This window comes from Danio rerio, chromosome 19, assembly GCF_049306965.1.
Source record: "Danio rerio strain Tuebingen ecotype United States chromosome 19, GRCz12tu, whole genome shotgun sequence".
NCBI classification, from domain to species: Eukaryota; Metazoa; Chordata; class Actinopteri; order Cypriniformes; family Danionidae; genus Danio; species Danio rerio.
Genome location: NC_133194.1, coordinates 46,067,501 through 46,085,000, shown reverse-complemented (window position 1 = coordinate 46,085,000; position 17,500 = coordinate 46,067,501). Strand labels below are relative to the sequence as shown.

General features: G+C 37.7%; 1 protein-coding gene across 3 annotated transcripts in view; it reads right to left on the bottom strand.

Moving 5' to 3' along the window:
• sdc3 (syndecan 3) overlaps positions 1-17,500 on the bottom strand; it is an 88,644-nt gene that overhangs the window by 9,151 nt on the left and 61,993 nt on the right. The window contains exons 2-4 of one of the 3 annotated variants that reach the window (XM_073931934.1): positions 16,271-16,364; positions 5,417-6,159; positions 1,916-4,428 (exon numbers count right to left, since the gene is read on the bottom strand). In XM_073931934.1, the coding sequence (XP_073788035.1) occupies positions 4,414-4,428; positions 5,417-6,159; positions 16,271-16,364 (852 nt within the window). In that variant the 3' untranslated portion in view covers positions 1,916-4,413. Of the gene's footprint in view, positions 1-1,915; positions 4,429-5,359; positions 6,160-16,270; positions 16,365-17,500 lie in introns of those variants that run through there. The other 2 variants (XM_073931933.1, XM_073931932.1) reach the window with 2 other exon arrangements.

The following is a 17,500-nucleotide window of genomic DNA, read 5'->3' as shown; positions in this document are numbered from 1 at the left end:
CTATTTGGATTCGCATTGATTCGCATTGGAATGAACTCCCTAACTGCATCAGAACAGCAGAGTCACTCGCTATTTTCAAGAAACGACTAAAAACTCAACTATTTAGTCTCCACTTCACTTCCTAATCTGCAATTGCCTCTCTGAATATCACACTAACTGTACCCAAAAAAAAAAAAAAACTAATACTACTAATACTTTCCTTCTTAGACTTTACAGACCTGAAACTTGCCTATAGCACTTATTCATTGTTGCTCTTAGTTGTGTAAATTGCTTCCTTGTCCTCATTTGTAAGTCGCTTTGGATAAAAGCGTCTGCTAAATGACTAAATGTAAAATGTAAATGTGCATTGTAAACATGAAATACACTAAAAAAGATATTATTTTTTATTTCACATATTAAGGTTTTAGTTATGATACTCTCAAAATAATTCTGCAGAAATCTGCAGATTTTTACCAAAATTCTCAGCAGAAATAGCAAAAAACATCCGCAGATTCCGTCTGGCCCTTCTGATGGGTATTAACGTCTACACCTAAACCAAACCATCACAGTTAACAACAATCTACACCTACCTCAACCATCACAGTTGTACTGTTATTTAAAACCACAGGGGGCGACACAGAGTAGGCTTAAGCCTGGTTTATATTTCTGCGTACTTTTTACATTCATACTGTATAGAACATACTTTTCTAACAGCCGAGTAGTACGATTAAATTGAAATGCGGTACCTATTGAGTAGTAGGCGGTTCATTTTGAGGCAGGAACCGGCGGACGTGCAACAACTGTAACCATCAGGTAAACACAAAACAAAACTTTCCATCCAGAGCTCCTTCACGGGAGTCCACACTTGTAAACAATCGCTCCATTGGGCTTGCGTGGCTCTCGGCCCCGCCCAGACTCGTCACTGCTACCAAGCCGACCAATCACAGAGCTTGCGCTACATGAAGTTTATGTATAAACAAATTTCAAGAGGATCACGTGCTTATGATTGCTAGCGGCTGGATCCGCATTATCCAATTCACTACGCTCCAATCAGATGACTCCTAAACTACTATAAATACCTTGGGTTTCATTCCAATGCTAACTTCGTTTTGAAGAGTCCCCCCTTCCACCCCTACTCCTCCTTCTTAGATGGGTGACACGGTGGCCCAGTGCGTAGCACTGTTGCCTCACAGCAAGAATGTCTCTGGTTCCTGGCTTTAACAAACCAGCAGACATTTCTGTGTGGAGTTTGCACTTCTCCCTGTGCTCACGTGGGTTTCCCCCGGGTTCCTCCCACTAAATTGCCACAATAGATATGCTTCTAGTACGTAGTTATCTTCAAGAGCAATCACTTACTGTTCATTGGTTACTACAGCAGGGGAGTTCTCGAGATCTACCTGAGCTCAAACTCCCTTCCCGCCTTGCAACGGGAGGGAGCCCTGGGCTCGAGGATCTCATGAGCTCAGGGCTCTCTCCCTGGACAGCATGCCAAACAAGCTTTTATAATTAATCATCAGCTAAGTGTGAACTCTTGAAGCGTCATTTCGATGTGTCGTTACACTTTTTGAGAGGTGCACGTCAGCGACGCCGACGGCCACGGCGTAGGACTATGCGTCAACGCATAGGCTGCGCCGTAGCATACGCGTACACTTGACGCAGAAGTATAAATCACCCTTAACTGTCATGATAAAATGGATGCAGTAGTCAGCGAGTAGAGTTGCTACATGAATGAGTATAATAATATATCAAATGAATATATTAATATACACTTAACACACCTCACACAAACGTTTCCATACCTCTCACTGCACACCATCAAGATGTGGCATGCACTGCACTTTAACCAATTCATACTTAAAACAATACTGCCTACAACTGTGTGCACACCTATTCATTTTACATATCGCTGTCAACATTGCCAATATACATTGTCTTGTTTTTTGGGGAGTACATTGTTGCATGTAGTTGTATTTTGCACTGACGATTTATTTGCACTGGAGCCAGCACCTAAGCTTTTTCACTCATCATAGCACACGTGCTGCTGATGATGTGACAATAAAAGTGATTTGATTTTGGTTGTGGATAAATTTGGAGAAAACTCATGAAAGCATTTGCTGAAAATGTTCTCTGGTAAGTATTTCCGCCATCTTGCCAACAGCATCTCGTTGTGACATCTTGCATGCTTCAATGGGATCTCGATAACTGCAAGTTACGCCTCTAACTTACTACAAGTTACGCCTTATTCTTACAGTCAGCAGACAGATACTCTTGAGATGGTGCATCATATGAGATTGAAAAACTCAGATCTGTACAAGACCTGATTTTTTTAACATCAATTCTGAGCCACTTCCAAATGTGCTTTGAAATGAGACGCATATCCGATATCTGGAAATCTGACCTGAGACTTGAAACGTGTATCGGATTCCCTTTGGAGTTTAAAGACACAACAATGAAAGGCCAGCATGTTTACCCACAAACATGACTCTATAATGTTGTTTTGTGAAGCAGGCATCCCTTAAAGCTTCGACATCATCAGAAGCAGAAGCTCTTATCAGTACTTCTTTGATTATCTGAATGATTATAACACAGAAGATACACAGTAGGTTTAAAACTGATCTCTCTGGGTCAAACAGTGCACTTCTGTGATGGGTTTATAAAAGTATGTGAATGGCAGTCATTAAAAAAAAAAGATTGTGTGGGTGTCAATCGTGCACAACTAATTGCGCAGCTCTAATATAGAGAAATATTTCCTTTTGGAGTGTGTTAGGTCCCATGTGGGACCTGTTTGTATGTGTCTTTTGTGATTTGCAGAGCCTGCATGATGATTGCAGATTGGTGGGTGGGTCATCTCACCTGAGACCCATTGTGTGGTTCTTTTAGGGCCTACTCACACTATGCCATCCGTACCGTGCCCAGGCCCCTTTCCCGGATCGTTTGAGAAGTGTAAGTGCGCTGAATCGGGCTCAAGCACGGTTCACTTGGCCGGCCCTGGCCCGGTTGGAAGAGGTGTGCCTGAGCGCGGTTTACTTGGGCTTTGGCGCGGTACGCTTGTGTGTGAGTGCAAAACGCGCCAAAGCCCGAAACTGAAAGCGAGACGTGACTTTTAAGGGGCTGTTTCATATGGATTTATTAAACATTCTTACTGTTCAGTGAACGCAAACTGCCGTAGTTCATTAAAGACGAGAACTCCTCACTGCACGACAGCTGCGCGCCTTCAGCAGACCGCCTCATTCCTGCAGCACTAGAGCTTTATGATTGTTTATGAGCGCCAAAAGTGGCGGATCTGTTCGGCGAAATATCTGACTGTGTGTCCCCGCATCCCTAAGGACTGTTTGGCGAAATATTTGACGGCATATCAAACGACTGACACGATATAACTAGAGAAATCTCGACTGTGCTGCTGAGTGAGAGAGCTTCTCACTGAACAGCGCAGCAGCGATGCCGTTTGTGGTGTGAGCGCGGGCCGTCGGGGGAGACGGGAGGGGGGACAAGCATGCTTTGGCCCGGTTTGAGGCAACTGTACCTAGTGTGAGTACGGCCTTAAGGAGTCCAGCATTCTGTCTGAGAGAGCTCGATTAGCCGGACGTCTCTGCTTGGCGTTTTTTATTTATTTTAGTTTGTTTTTGGATCATCAGCTCAGTACACTACAATACACGTGCTTTTCACTACTGACTTCCATTTATACTGACTTTGATTGCTTTAAATACTTTTGTTAGTTATGTGTTTTGTTAATAAATCATTTCTCTTTTTAATTTATCTGGTCCGTATTGTCTCTCTAATGTTGCAACTTTAACAGAGTGGCTTTGTGTTTTGCACAGATATCGTTCATGGTAAAAGAAAAGCCTGACAGGACCCTTTAAAGGGGCAGTAAGCTATTTTTGAATATATATTTGACTATAACTTTGGACCAAATCTCAAAACACACCTGCAGCCAATCATAAGAAAGGGGTGTGTCTAGTAACTAGCATAGTATAGTGGTTTTGTTGGGTCATGAGCATGGGTCTCAAACTTGATTCCTTGAGGGCCGCAGCTCTGCACAGTTTTGCTTCAACCCTAATCAAACACAGCTGATGCAACTAATCAAGGTGTTCAAGACTACTAAAACTATTAAGCAGGTGTGAGTTGGAGTTGGTTGGAGTTAAACTATGCAGAGCTGCGGCCCTCCAGGAATTGAGTTTGAGACCATTAGTTATGAGCGTCTTTGTTTTGGTGCTTTTAAATATCAGCATTATTTGGCTTTAATGTATTATAAACCTGGATTACGAGTTTCAGAACTAACGAAAGTGCCTAAATTCTGTTAGACCCGCAGTCTTAAGGGCTGTTCACTCCTAGCACGATAACTATAAGGATAAATGTAGCAAGAACTATATCTGCGTTAGTCCCCAGCAAATGATTGATTTGTGTTTGTTTTAAGTGTATTGCATTACCCACATTTTACCAGCAGATGTCCTCAGTGTGCTGCGTGTCTAGCGCATCAGAAACAGTGAATCCTGCTCTTGTAATCTATCAAATTTAGCGATTGCAGTCAGTGTGATGGAATAAAAACAACACAAATTATTTTTTCCAAGCGTTTTTAAAGGAAGCGACACAAAGACGCCAAAACCAGCACTGGAAATCTGAGGTACTATTATTTTCATACTTCAATTTAATTTTTGTACAACTAACAATTTTCTAGCCTGGCTTGTGTAGCTTCCGGTGTAACTTTTATCATTCATTTTCATAGGGAATTTATTTTTAAGAGTCATTTTCTTTAAATAATCTTTGAAAATAGGGCTCAACATCAGGAAGAATCAAATTTCGTGAGCCTTTTTATTTCAATGTATTCTTACTGGCTGTCACGGTTTTATCATTCATTAGCTGGACAAAAATCTTTCTAAAAGTGATTCCAAAGATATCGTTTTCTACATCTTTATCATTATATCCTAACTTTGATGTAAGTTTAAATTCAGAATTCGAGTTGTAGAATGATCATTATCTTTATAGCCATCATGCTAATAACAGGTACATAGGCATAGGAATTGTGCTATTAAACAAAACACTGTGAGGCTTATCAGAATCTGTTCGAATAATAATTAGATTAATACATATTCAATTTTTAATTTGGTCAATTGAATAAACTTAATACTAGTGTATGTGTGCGAATGAGTGTGTATGGATGTTTCCCAGTGCTGGGTTGCAGCTGGAAGGGCATCCGCTGTGTAAAACATTTGCTGGATAAGTTGGCGGTTCATTCCGCTGTGGCGACCCCTGATAAATAAAGGACTAAGCTGAAAGACAATGAATGAACTATTTTACATTTTGAAATTACACGAACTGGATTCACTGGTTAGATGCACAAGTAGTTCACTGAGGACATCTGCTGGTTACAAGAAGGAAATGCTTAATAAACAGATTTAAACAAAAAATAAAAATTTCTATCATTCGTCAGTGTGGATGCAAATATATTTATAGTTACATTTATAGTTATTGTGTATGGGGATTTTAAGGTGCGTGTTTCTCTAACCTGTGTTGTGGTCATCACTGAACGAGTGCTGCTCTCGGTCGGAGCGGCTCTGCTGGGCGTGGTCTGTGGTTGCCTGGGGCGCACAGCGGTGGGGCTTGGAGTGGTCAGAATAGGACGTGGCCTGGTCGGTTTAGCAGTGGTGGATGGAATGGTGGTGGGTATAAACTCGGTGGTTGTGATCTCATCGGTTATCATATCTGTCTCGCTGGATGGATCTAAAACGATAGTTTCTTTAGTAATATACAGATCTTCATCTGTTTCTTCTTCTCTGCCGCCGAGATCCTCGAGGTCAGTAGTGGTCTCTGTGGCTCCACCAACAGTAGAGGAGCCCAAAAACACTATAGGAACGTCAGTCAGTCGTGGCGCAACTGTAGCCTTCGACCGATCTTGCTCTCGCTCTTGTACTTTCTCAGTATCAGGTTCCTGCTCCTTCCTCGTTGGCCGAATTTCTTCCTCCTCGTCATACTCTTCATACTTTTTCTCAATTTCTAGTTTGCTGTCGACATCTTGACCCAAACCGCTCTCCCGCTCTACCTCGGGTGGAGGCGGACTGCTTGGCTCTGCTGCAGGAGAGGCCGAGGGGGCAGGGCCTGTGGCCTGGGTGGTGGAGAGTGGGAGGGGCTCCTCTGTAGTGAAAACCACGCCCACTGAAGACGGTCTAACTTTTATATCTGGATCTGAAAGCGTAAAAGAAAGAGTGATGAAAACGCAGCGAGACGGGGTGAGGGAGATCAATACTCACAGCCATTTTAGACAGTGTTAATGTGTCATATGATACCGGGCGCAAGCGTCTGCAAGGCTTCAAAGCAACCTTTAGATTGGTCAGCCCAGGAATGTGAACATCCCCATGGCAACACATGAATAAAATATCAATAACCTTGGTAAAGAAATACACAAGCGCACACACACAGATGCAGAGAACAAAGCAGGCTGCACTGAAACAAATAAAGCACACACACACACACACACACACACACACACACACACACACACACACACACACACACACAGACACAGACACAGACACAGACACAGACACAGACACAGACACACACACACACACACACATACACACACATACACACACATACACACACATACATACAGACAATGGTTCTTTAACTACAGGCACTTTTTATGTCCCAAGGGTTGGTTTTTATTGAAGCTAACCGATTTCAACAGATAATACTTTTTTCTTTTTTATTATAAGACGAAAGTTGCATTGAATTTGTCTTAGAATCTTTGCCTTTTATTATTTTTATGTTTCAAATGCTTAAGCTTTATTGTTTACACTTGATGTTTCATCGGCAGATATGAAAATCCATCAATAGCGAATGTATTTTTAACATGTATAATCTAAACAAGGATTTAAAATCAGAAACCACATAGAATCTCATATTTTATTTATATAAGCAACACGGGGAGAACATGCAAACTCCATACAAAACTGCCAAATGACCCAGCCGGGACTCGAAGCAGAGACCTTCTTGCTGTGAGGTGACAGTGCATTTAGGATCAGGTTTAAGCTCCTTGCTATAAATTTTGCGTGGAGTTATACAAGCCCTTTGGATGAAGTTTAAATGAATCTGTTGATGATTCGAATTCCTGGATGCAAGTGTTACCATTGCCCAGACTTTGCCCCAATCAAAGCTAGGAGAAAGTTCTGAAACAGTTGCTGTCTAGGAAGAGTCTAATGACAGAGGGAGGTACATTTTTTCTAAAAACTAGGTACAGTTAATGTCAGAATTATTAGCGCCCCTGTTTATTTTTCCCTAATTTCTGTTTAACGAAGAGCTGATTTTACTAATCATAATAATTTTGATAACTCATTTCTAATAACTGATTTATTTTATCTTTGCAATGATGACAGTAAATAATGTTTGACTAGATATTCTTCAAGACACTTCTATACAGCTTAAAGTGACATTTAAATGTTTAACTAGGTTAATTAGGGTAATTAGGCAGGTTAGGGGAATTAGGCAAGTTATTGTATAACGATGGTTTGTTCTGTAGACTATTTGAGAAAAAATAGCTTAAAGGGACTAATAATATTGTCCTTAAAATGGTGTTTAAAAAATGTAAAACTGATTTTATTCTAGCCTAAATAAAACAAATAAGACTTTCTCCAGAAAAAAAAATATTATCAGACATAATATGAAGATGTCCTTGCTCTGTTAAACATCATTTGGGAAATATAAAAAAGAAAATGTAAAGGGGGGCTAATAATTCTGACCAATCCTTGCGTTCCTTGAGAGTTGTGCAATAGTTTCAACAAAGGGTGTTCTTTAGTAGTTTTGTGTAGTAGTGATGTTTAAATCAGCGTCATGCATAATGAATTATATTTTTGCACTTTTACACATAATAATCCATGATCACATTACACAATGTTGAAACGCCATGTCAAAATAACACATTGTGAATTTTTGAGACCTCCTAAAATTTTCACAAATCATGTTTTCAGGAGCCCTTGCCTTATTTAGGGGAGCTGAGCTCCCCCAAAAGTTTGCACCCTGTATAAAATTATGTCGTGACGTGAACATGACATTGTAAACATTGATAATTTAATGCTAAATATGTATCTTTTTTCATATAATCTGAAACAATTACATCTTAACCAACATAAAAATATAGGTAACAAAAATGTCAAATATTTTAGATTAGAAGAAAAGAATGTGGTGCAAATTACATCACAACTTTAATTTGTAAAAATGTGTTGCATATTAAAAAAAAATATGAGATACTGTTGTATGTGGTTTCTGATTATAAATCTTTGTTTAGATTGTACATGTTTAAAATACATTCGCTATTGATGGATTTTTCATAATTGATGATTAAACATGAAGTGTAAACAATAAAGCTTAAGCATTTGACACATGAGAAGTTTCTCGCATCCAATATCTCGTTTGTCACATGGGGTATGCATGAAATGTTCCTGAATGAAAGTTCCAAACTGCAGTTAAAGTCCACAAATTAAGAACGAAACACCCGAAATTACGTGAAACTCCGGAGGAAATGTGGATAGCACGATGACGCAATGACGTTTATTGAATTATGTGCTGTAACATGTAAAACAGGATCATGAAAGGAACATTTAAAAAGCAGCTCTTGTTACGGGCTTATTCAGATTAAGACAAATAATTGGATTACTGATAAATAAACATGAAGGGCCCTATTATACACCCGGCGCAGTGGGGCGTAAGACGCGGCGCAATAGTCTTTTGGTAGTTTAAGCCTGGCGCAAGAGTTGTTTTGAGGCGTTGTGCTGCGCTCTTTAAATAGCAAATGCATTCGCGCTCATTTTTGCGCCCATAGGCGTTCTGGTCTAAAAAGGAAGGCGTTCTGAGGCGGACTGCTGGCGCGTTGCTATTTTGAGAAACTATAATAGATTTTTCATTAGACCAAAACAAACCCGGTCTAAACTCCAGCGCAGAGCAGCACCTCGCTTACGCACTGCTTAATACGCACAAGAGCAATAGGCAAATATCTTTACGTATGAAAAAATTTAAATATTAAGGATATATATAGGATATAATAAGAATAGATATAGGATATAAATATAAAGGATTAAAATATTACAAAACATTATTCTAGCCTACATAAATATGAAAAATCACTGCTTTTATGTCTTCTTCATCTCGGGAGGCTTTTTCAGTTCATTCATAACAATTTGCTTTTGTATAATGTTATTATTATTAGCAGTATTATTTATTATATCCATATTTATATTTGTTTTATTAAAAACAAGCTTAGATTTGCCCACCTGTCAGGTTTTAGACTATATGGGGCACAGCATGTGTTTTAGGATATAACTGTTTTTAAGCACATTTTGCTATTATTGTTCATTTATTCGTTTGCTGGAAATTAGAACTGAATTGAGAAATAGTTTTGAAACGAATATTTGCGCTTAACAAACAAAAGTATTTATTTATAGACTAATTGATGTCTGTGCGTAAAGGTTTCCCTATCCAAGAGCGAAAGTGAAAGTAGATCCATATCTGTCATTCTCACGCAGTAGATGCTCTGTTTAACAGTTTTCTGTTAAAAAAACTGTTAACTGTTTGCTAGTGAAATGCTCATTTTTTCCACTTAGACTTATTTGCGTCCTGTAAATAGCGAATGCGCTCTTGGCGTGACGCAGCTGGCTCTTAAAGGGAATGGGAGATGAGACTCTGATTGGTTTATTCTTAAAAAAACCTATAACTCATTAAAAAAAAATAAACTCAACACTTTTAGACCATGCGCCAAAGCGCAAGGCAGATTTCCTGTCCTTAAATTAGCAAAAACGCGTCCTGACACGCCCTGAAAGCATTTGCGCCCTGCGTTTTGCGCATGGACCGTCAAAATAGAGCCCGAAGTGTCCCGAATCGACACGCCATGCATTTTAGAACTCTAAACACAGGTTTCCATCAGGGCACACAATGGCGCCCAAAGTATGACGAGACTTGAAGCGCCGCCGCGTGCACACCGACAGAAACCCACGTCCAGAATTCCAAAATGCATGGCGCTGCGTCAGCGTCGCGGCACATAGAGAGGAGCTTCTAATGTGCGACCTGCAGGCAAGGCTGTTATTTTATTTCCAATGGAGAGACACGCACATGAGGCAATGCACTTGCACTTTTCTAGCTACACCTAGTTAAGATCAGAGGGAGCTTCTGTGAACATGAGAAATACAAATGGCTGAAGTTTAAGGTAGACACAGTGAAAAGTACACGTGTTTGCAAAACTCCCCAAAAATATAAACAATAATTATAGTTAAAGCGATAATGTGGAAAATATTGATCTTGTGTTAAGCCCAATGAGCCTTAAAAATCTTAAATCTTAAAATTTATGAGATCTTAAAATAGAGCAAGGGTGTTCCTTTGGTGATATCGCTTTGACTCACGCTGAAAATGGCAGACGTGAAACAACAAACTAAGGATATGGTGACACGCGCCTGTCAATCAAAATTGGTGGGCGGGGGGACCGCACTCCTACGTCAAGTTGCGGTCGATCTGGAAACCGCTCAAATTGGTCCACCGTTTTTATGTTGTTAAATTGAAAAAAAAAACACTGGGTGTGTTTATATCACCCTAATATGACGGTCTATACACTATACCTACACACATGTCTGTCCAAACAGCTTGAAAAGTAGATTTTTTACCATAGGTGCCCTTTTAAACCTTATCTGTGTGGTATTTTGAGCTGAAACTTCACATACACACTCTAGGGACATCATTTTACATGTTGTAAAAAGGGATATAATAGGTCCCTTTTAATCTCTTTTATGAATTATAGGCTCTATATGCTTTCAAATAGGATTTATCAAACAGTCGATGCTTTAAAACTCCCAAGATCCATTCTTGTTTTCTTTTTATTTTGCAAGTGAAATACACAATGTCAGAGGCACTTTATTACGAACAAAAATTACGAGTAAATGATAAATATCACACACTCCAAGTGTAGACGTTTTCGCAAAACACCACAATAGTTATTTAAATCCACTGCTAAACGATGTTAGCGGTTAGATTAAATAACGTGTGAGAAAGCGCGCTCAGAGTTTATTTTCTAAAGTTCCACAGGGTCAAAAGGGCTCTGAAGAAACACCCAAACGCCAGCGGATATTGGCCGTCCACACCCAGATTCCTGCCGATTAAGTGATCTTATTTACAGTAATCTGATTAGCGAGGATCAGATGATCAGTCACAAAGACCCACATACACACGCACATGTGCAAATATAACGAAGAAGTGCTTTTGATTTACAAGAAAAGACGGGTGCATTTAACTGTCGGTCTGTGGGCTTCAGTTTAGCAGAGGCTAAAATAAATCCTGAAGCTGTGGGAGGAATGCTTGTGAGAGATGAAGAGGGGGGGAAAGGCGTTGAGTTGTGAGAATTATACCAGCTGGTGAGGGGATTGGACGTCCAGACTGGACTTTTACACAAGGCAGCTGTGACCTCTTAATGAGTGATTCACACTCACACACGTCACAAACACACTGAGGGGGTGTTCAGATGACACTGTTTTAATAAAGATGATGCATAGACTGACCAGCCAAAATCTGGACGGTTTGGCTCTAAAAGAGATAAGATGCTTGTTTGCTCACACTTTACTTGTTTCAGATTTTGATGAGTTTCTTTCTTCTGTTAAACACAAAAGCAGATGTTGTGAAGAAAGCTGAATAGGATAAACAACAAGTATAGAAGTCAAGGGCTACAAGTTTTCAGCCTTTTATTAATATATCTTCTTTGGTATTCAACTGGAGTAAACTCATAGGTTTGAAACAAGTCAAGGGTGAGAAAATGATGACAAAATTGTTAGTTTTGGGTAAAGCTAAAGCAGATATTTTGAAGAATGCTGAAAACCTGTAACCATTGACTTTCATAGTGAGAAAAACAATGGAAGTCATTGCTTATAGGTTTTTAGCTTTCTTCAAAATATTTTCTTTGATTTCATAGTAGGAAAAACAACTACTATGCAAGTCAATGGTAACAGGTTTTTAGCATTTTTCAAAATATCTTCTTTTTTGTTCAACAGGAGGACACTCAAAGGTTTGAAGATGAATTTACTCATCCTATACTTGTTCCAAACCTTTATGACTTTATTTCTTCTGTTGAACTCAAAAGCAGATATTAAGAAGAAAGCTGAAAACCTGTAACCACTGACTTTTATAGTAAGATAAACAATGGAAGTCAATAGTTACAGGTTTTCAGCTTTCCTTAAAACATTGTCTTTTGTGTTCAATAGGAGGAGATTCACAGATTTCAAACAAGTTAAGCACGAGTTATGTTGATCAAAAAGCAGATATTTTGAAGAATGCTGAAAACTTGTAACCATTGACTTTCATAGTAAGAAAAACAATAGAAGTCAATGGTTATAGGTTTTCAGCTTTCTTTAAAATATCTTCTTTGACTTCCATAGTAGAAAAAATAACTACTGCGAAAGTCAATGGTTACAAGTTTTCAGCATATTTCGAAATATATGCTTTTGTGTTCAAAGAGAGGAAACTCCTAAAGGTTTGAAATAAGCATAGTGTGAGGTCTGTTGATCACGAAAGCAAATATTTTGAAGCAAGCTGAAAACCTGTAACCATTGACTTCCATAGTAAGTTAGTAATAAAAGTTTGAAACAAGTAAATGGTGAGCAAATGATGACAGAGTTTTCAGTTTTGGGTGAACAATCTCTTTAAAGATGAAAATGTACTCACTACTTACTCATTCTAAAAAAATTTTAAACCTTGTAACCATTCACTTCCATAGTAGGAAAAAGAACTACTATGGAAGTCAGTAGTTACAGGTTTTCAGCATTCTTCAAAATATCTGCTTTTGTGTTCAACAAGAGGAAACTCCTAAAGGTTTAAAATAAGCATTGTGTGAGTTCTGTTGATCACAAAAGCAAATATTTTGAAGCAAGCTGAAAACCTGTAACCAATGACTTTCATAGTAAGAAAAACAATGGAAGTCAATGGTTACAGGTTTTCAACTCACCTCAAAACTTCTCCTTTTGTGTTTAAAATAAAAAAGAAAGTGATACAGGTTTGGAAAAGTATGAGAGAATAATGTCAAAATCACAGTCTGAGTCATTTTAAATGTTATCCCGGATTTTCCATGCTGTATAATGGTGTTGAATAGTGGCTTTTATTTTGATGCTTCCAAAAGTGTATAAAGCGGTCATAAAATTAATCCATATAGCACCAGGGGGTAATGAAAATTTGTGTTTAATTTTTTTTTTTTTACCAAAGATAAAATTCATTCATTAATTTTCCATCAGCTTAGTCTTTGTTTCAAAGATCACCACAGCAGAATGAACCGGCAACTATTCCGGCATATGTTTTGTGCAGCGCACAATTTAGTTCCAACTCTAATTAAACACACCTGATAAAACTAATTCCTTCAGGATTGTTAAAAACCTACAGGTAAGTGTGTTGAAGCAGAGTTAAACCTAAACTGTGCAGAGCTGCGGCCCTCCAGAAAATGGAATTAATACCTATAACAGCGGATGCCCTTCCAGCCTCAACCCAGTACTGGGAAACACTCATACACTCTCACATATTCATAGACTGTGGCCAATTTAGTTTACTTAATTCACCTATAGCATATGTGTTTGGACTGCTGGGGAAACCGAGGCACCCATGCCGACAGAGAGAACATGCAAACTCCACACAGAAATGCCAACTGACCCAGCTGGGACTCGAACCAGCGACTTTCTTGCTGTGAGGTGACAGTGCTAACCACTGAGCCCCCTTTTTTTCTCCAACATTTTTCAGAATATCTTGATTGTCATGAAAAAAATCATAAAAGTTTAGACCCAATTAAATGTGAATACTTGTTTTGTGAACCACCCCTTTAAACTTAATTCATTAAATGTATTTTGGTTAAAGTTAATGCAGAATATATGTCATGTTAGTACATCTGGCCTCTTTAAAATATCTTCCTCTGTGTTCAACAGAAGAAAGAAACTCATCGCTTTGACAAATTTGTCTTTATACAAGCTCAATTATTCTAATCACCGGTTTGTCATAATTATTAATGAGGCTGCATGTCCTTATCCTATGAGAAGATGCTTTGCTTAATTATTCATGACAGCACGTGTTGTGTTCCTGACAGACGCTTCAGTCTGAGAGACTGCATGCAGTGAGGGAGATTAAATCTGCCTGTTTGTTTTAGCTTTGTTGGAGTTTCTGCGTGACTTAAATTCTCTTCAAACTGTCTTTAAAATTAACACTGTTTATTCGTCTTTGTGTCTTTGTGTAACTCGTTAGAACTGATCAAGAGGCTTATATGAACCACAAAATAATACGCCTTAAAGGGGTGGTTCAACCCAAAATAAACATTTCTTCATTATTTATTCACACTCAAGTCTAAACTTTAATGAATTCCTTTCTTCTGTTGAACACAAATCACGACATTCTGTAGAATGTTGTAAAAAAAACAGCTATTGGCATTTGGTTTGTTAAAACAAACCGAAAAAACGTTTGGAAATCAGTGGCTTTTTCCAGCATTCTTCAGAATATCTTCCAGAAGAACAACTGGAGGATGAGTAAATGATCATTTCATCAGTTTTTAAAGTAATTTCCATTATATTTATTGTCTGGAGAAAGTCTTTTTCTCTTATATGACGCCGTTTTAGTGCCATGTTGAAAAAAATGATTTAGAATCAAAAAATATAGGATTAAAGTTAAATAATTCAAAAATAAAGTCAAAATGTTGAGATGTTATTATCAAAATATTACATCAAGACTTTATTCTCAAAATATTATCACTTAAATCTCGTAGAACTCCAACTCTATTCTCGTAACATTTCGACTTTATTCTCATTTCATTTCGACTTCAATCTCGTAACATTTCGATTTCATTCTCGTAAAGTTTCAACTTTATTCAACTTCATTTCGACTGCATTTTGATTTTTTTCTTGTTACATTTCGATTTAAATCTTGTTACATTTCAACTTTATTCTCAAATATTATGAATTTAATCTTGTATATACTCGTATTAATCTGACTTTATTCTCCTTACATTTCAACTTTATTCGACTTTGTTTTTATTCTCGTTACATTTAGATTTGAAATATTATGACTTTATTTTCATAAAACTCACTTTATATTCGGAACATTTCTACTTTATTCTCGTAACATTTCGACTTCAGTCTCAAAATATTGACTTTATTCTCATATAACTTCATTCTCGTAACATTACGACTTTATTCTCATTACATTATGACTTTATTCTCTTACATTTAGATTTTATTCTCGTTACATTTCGACTTTATTCTCGTTACATTTCGACTTTATTCTCGTTACATTTTGACTATTCAAGATACATTTCGTCTTTAAGTTACATTACGACTTTGTTCTCGTTACATTTCAACTTTACTCTCGTTACATTTTGACTATTCAAGATACATTTCGACTTTATATTTAAGATACATTACGACTTTTTTCTCGTTGCATTTCGACTTTATTCTCATTCTATTTCGACTTTATTGAAGTTACATTTTGACTTTATTTCCTTTATTCTCATTTAAAATATAGCCATAAGTAAAAAGAATCATAAGTAAAAAAAAAAGTTTCACTTCGCATGAGAAACCCGTCTGATAAATTGACACTATATAAATGCTATATTTACTATATAAAATACTAAAGTATATTTAGACTATATATTTACACATTAGTCTACTTTATTCACATGATCACGTAAGGATATCCCAATGTTTCCTCCGGGTGCTCCGGTTTCCCCCACAGTCCAAAGAATGTGGTACAGGTGAATTGGGTAGGCTAAATTGTCCGTAGTGTATTATGAGTGTGAATGAGTGTGTATGGATGTTTCCCAGAGATGGGTTGCAGCTGGAAGGGCATTCTCTGCCTAAAACATATTCTAAAGTTGGCGGTTCATTCCGCTGTGGCAAACCCAGATTAATAAAAGGGACAAAGCAGAAAAGACAAAAACATATTCTAAGTTGGCGGATTATTCCGCTGTGGCTAACCCAGATTAATAAAATTGACTAAACAGAAAAGAAAATCAATGAATAAATGAACAAAAGAAGATATTTTGAAGAAAGTAGGAAACCGGTATCCATCAACTTCAATAGTATTTATTTTTCCTGCTATGCAAGTCAATGCTTACAGGTCTTCAGTTTTCTTCATAGTATCATTATTTATGTTTAACAAAAAAAAAGAAAGAAACTTAAACATGTTTGAAACCACTTTCGTAAACAGTGAGTACATTTGAATTTTTGTGTGAACTATCCCTTCAAGAGAGCAAAAAGCAGTGCCATGTGCAAAAAAAGCCCTACACATTGCTGAATATACTCACAGCCAGAGCCGGATCCAGAGTAGAAGTCTTCATCATCGTAAGGCTCATCTCCAGAGCTCTCATCATCACTTGGTTGAGATTTGCTGCGCTGGGCCTTTAAAAAAAGAAAAAGAAAAACAGAGAAAGAGAACGTCAGAAATGTTTTGACGTCAACAAACCCACAGAAAGCAGAATGATTTAATGCTTCAAAACAAATATCAGATTCACCAAGTGTGTGTGTGTGTGTATGTGTGTGTGAAGGGGTCTAGCGTGGGGAGTCGTTTCACCGAGAGGCCCGTTGCTAGGGGCAACAATTGCCTTTAACCCAATTTCTTAAATAGGGATGAAAATTCAGCAGAAAAAGAGCTTTAGACTGTCCTCAGACCCAACGTGTCACACAAACCAGAAAACTGCTCACAAAAAGCACCATGATCAGTTTATAGAGTTGAAGTTAGAACTATTAGGCCTCCTGAATTATTAGCCCCCATGTATATTTTTTACCCCAATTTCTGTTCAACAAAGAGCAGATTTTTTTCAACACATTTCTAAACATAAGTTTTAATAACTCATCTCTAATAACTGATTTATTTTATCTTTGCCATGATGACAGTAAATAATATTTGACTAGATATTCTTCAAGATACCGGCATTCAGTTTAAAGTGATATTTAAAGGTGTAACTAGGTTCATTAGGAGTAATTAGACAAGTCATTGTATCATTGTATAACAGTGGTTTGTTCTGTATACAAATTGAAAAAAAAATATTGCTTACAGAAGCTAATAATATTGACCTTAAAATGCTTGGAAAAAATGCTTTTATTCTAGCAAAGAAGAAGACTTTCTCCAGAAGAAACAATATTATAGGAAATGCTGTGGAAATTTTCTTGCCATGTTAAACATCATTTAGTTTTATTAGAAATATTTGAAAGAGGAAACAGGAGGGTGAATAATTTTGGAACGATGGATGGAAGGATGGTAGGATGGAATGTCGAAAAAATGAATTGATGGATGGAACGATGGAAGGATGGAATGGCAGAAAAATGGATCGACGAAAGGATAAAACAACGGACGAAACGATGGATGGAGGGATAAAATGATAGAACGATAGATAGATGGATTAAAAAGGAGAATGATAGAATGATAGATAGAGCGATAGAATGGTACAACGATTGATAAAAAAAATATATTGATATGGATGGATGGATGGATGAAATGATGGAAGGATGGAATGATGTATCGATAGAGGGATGGA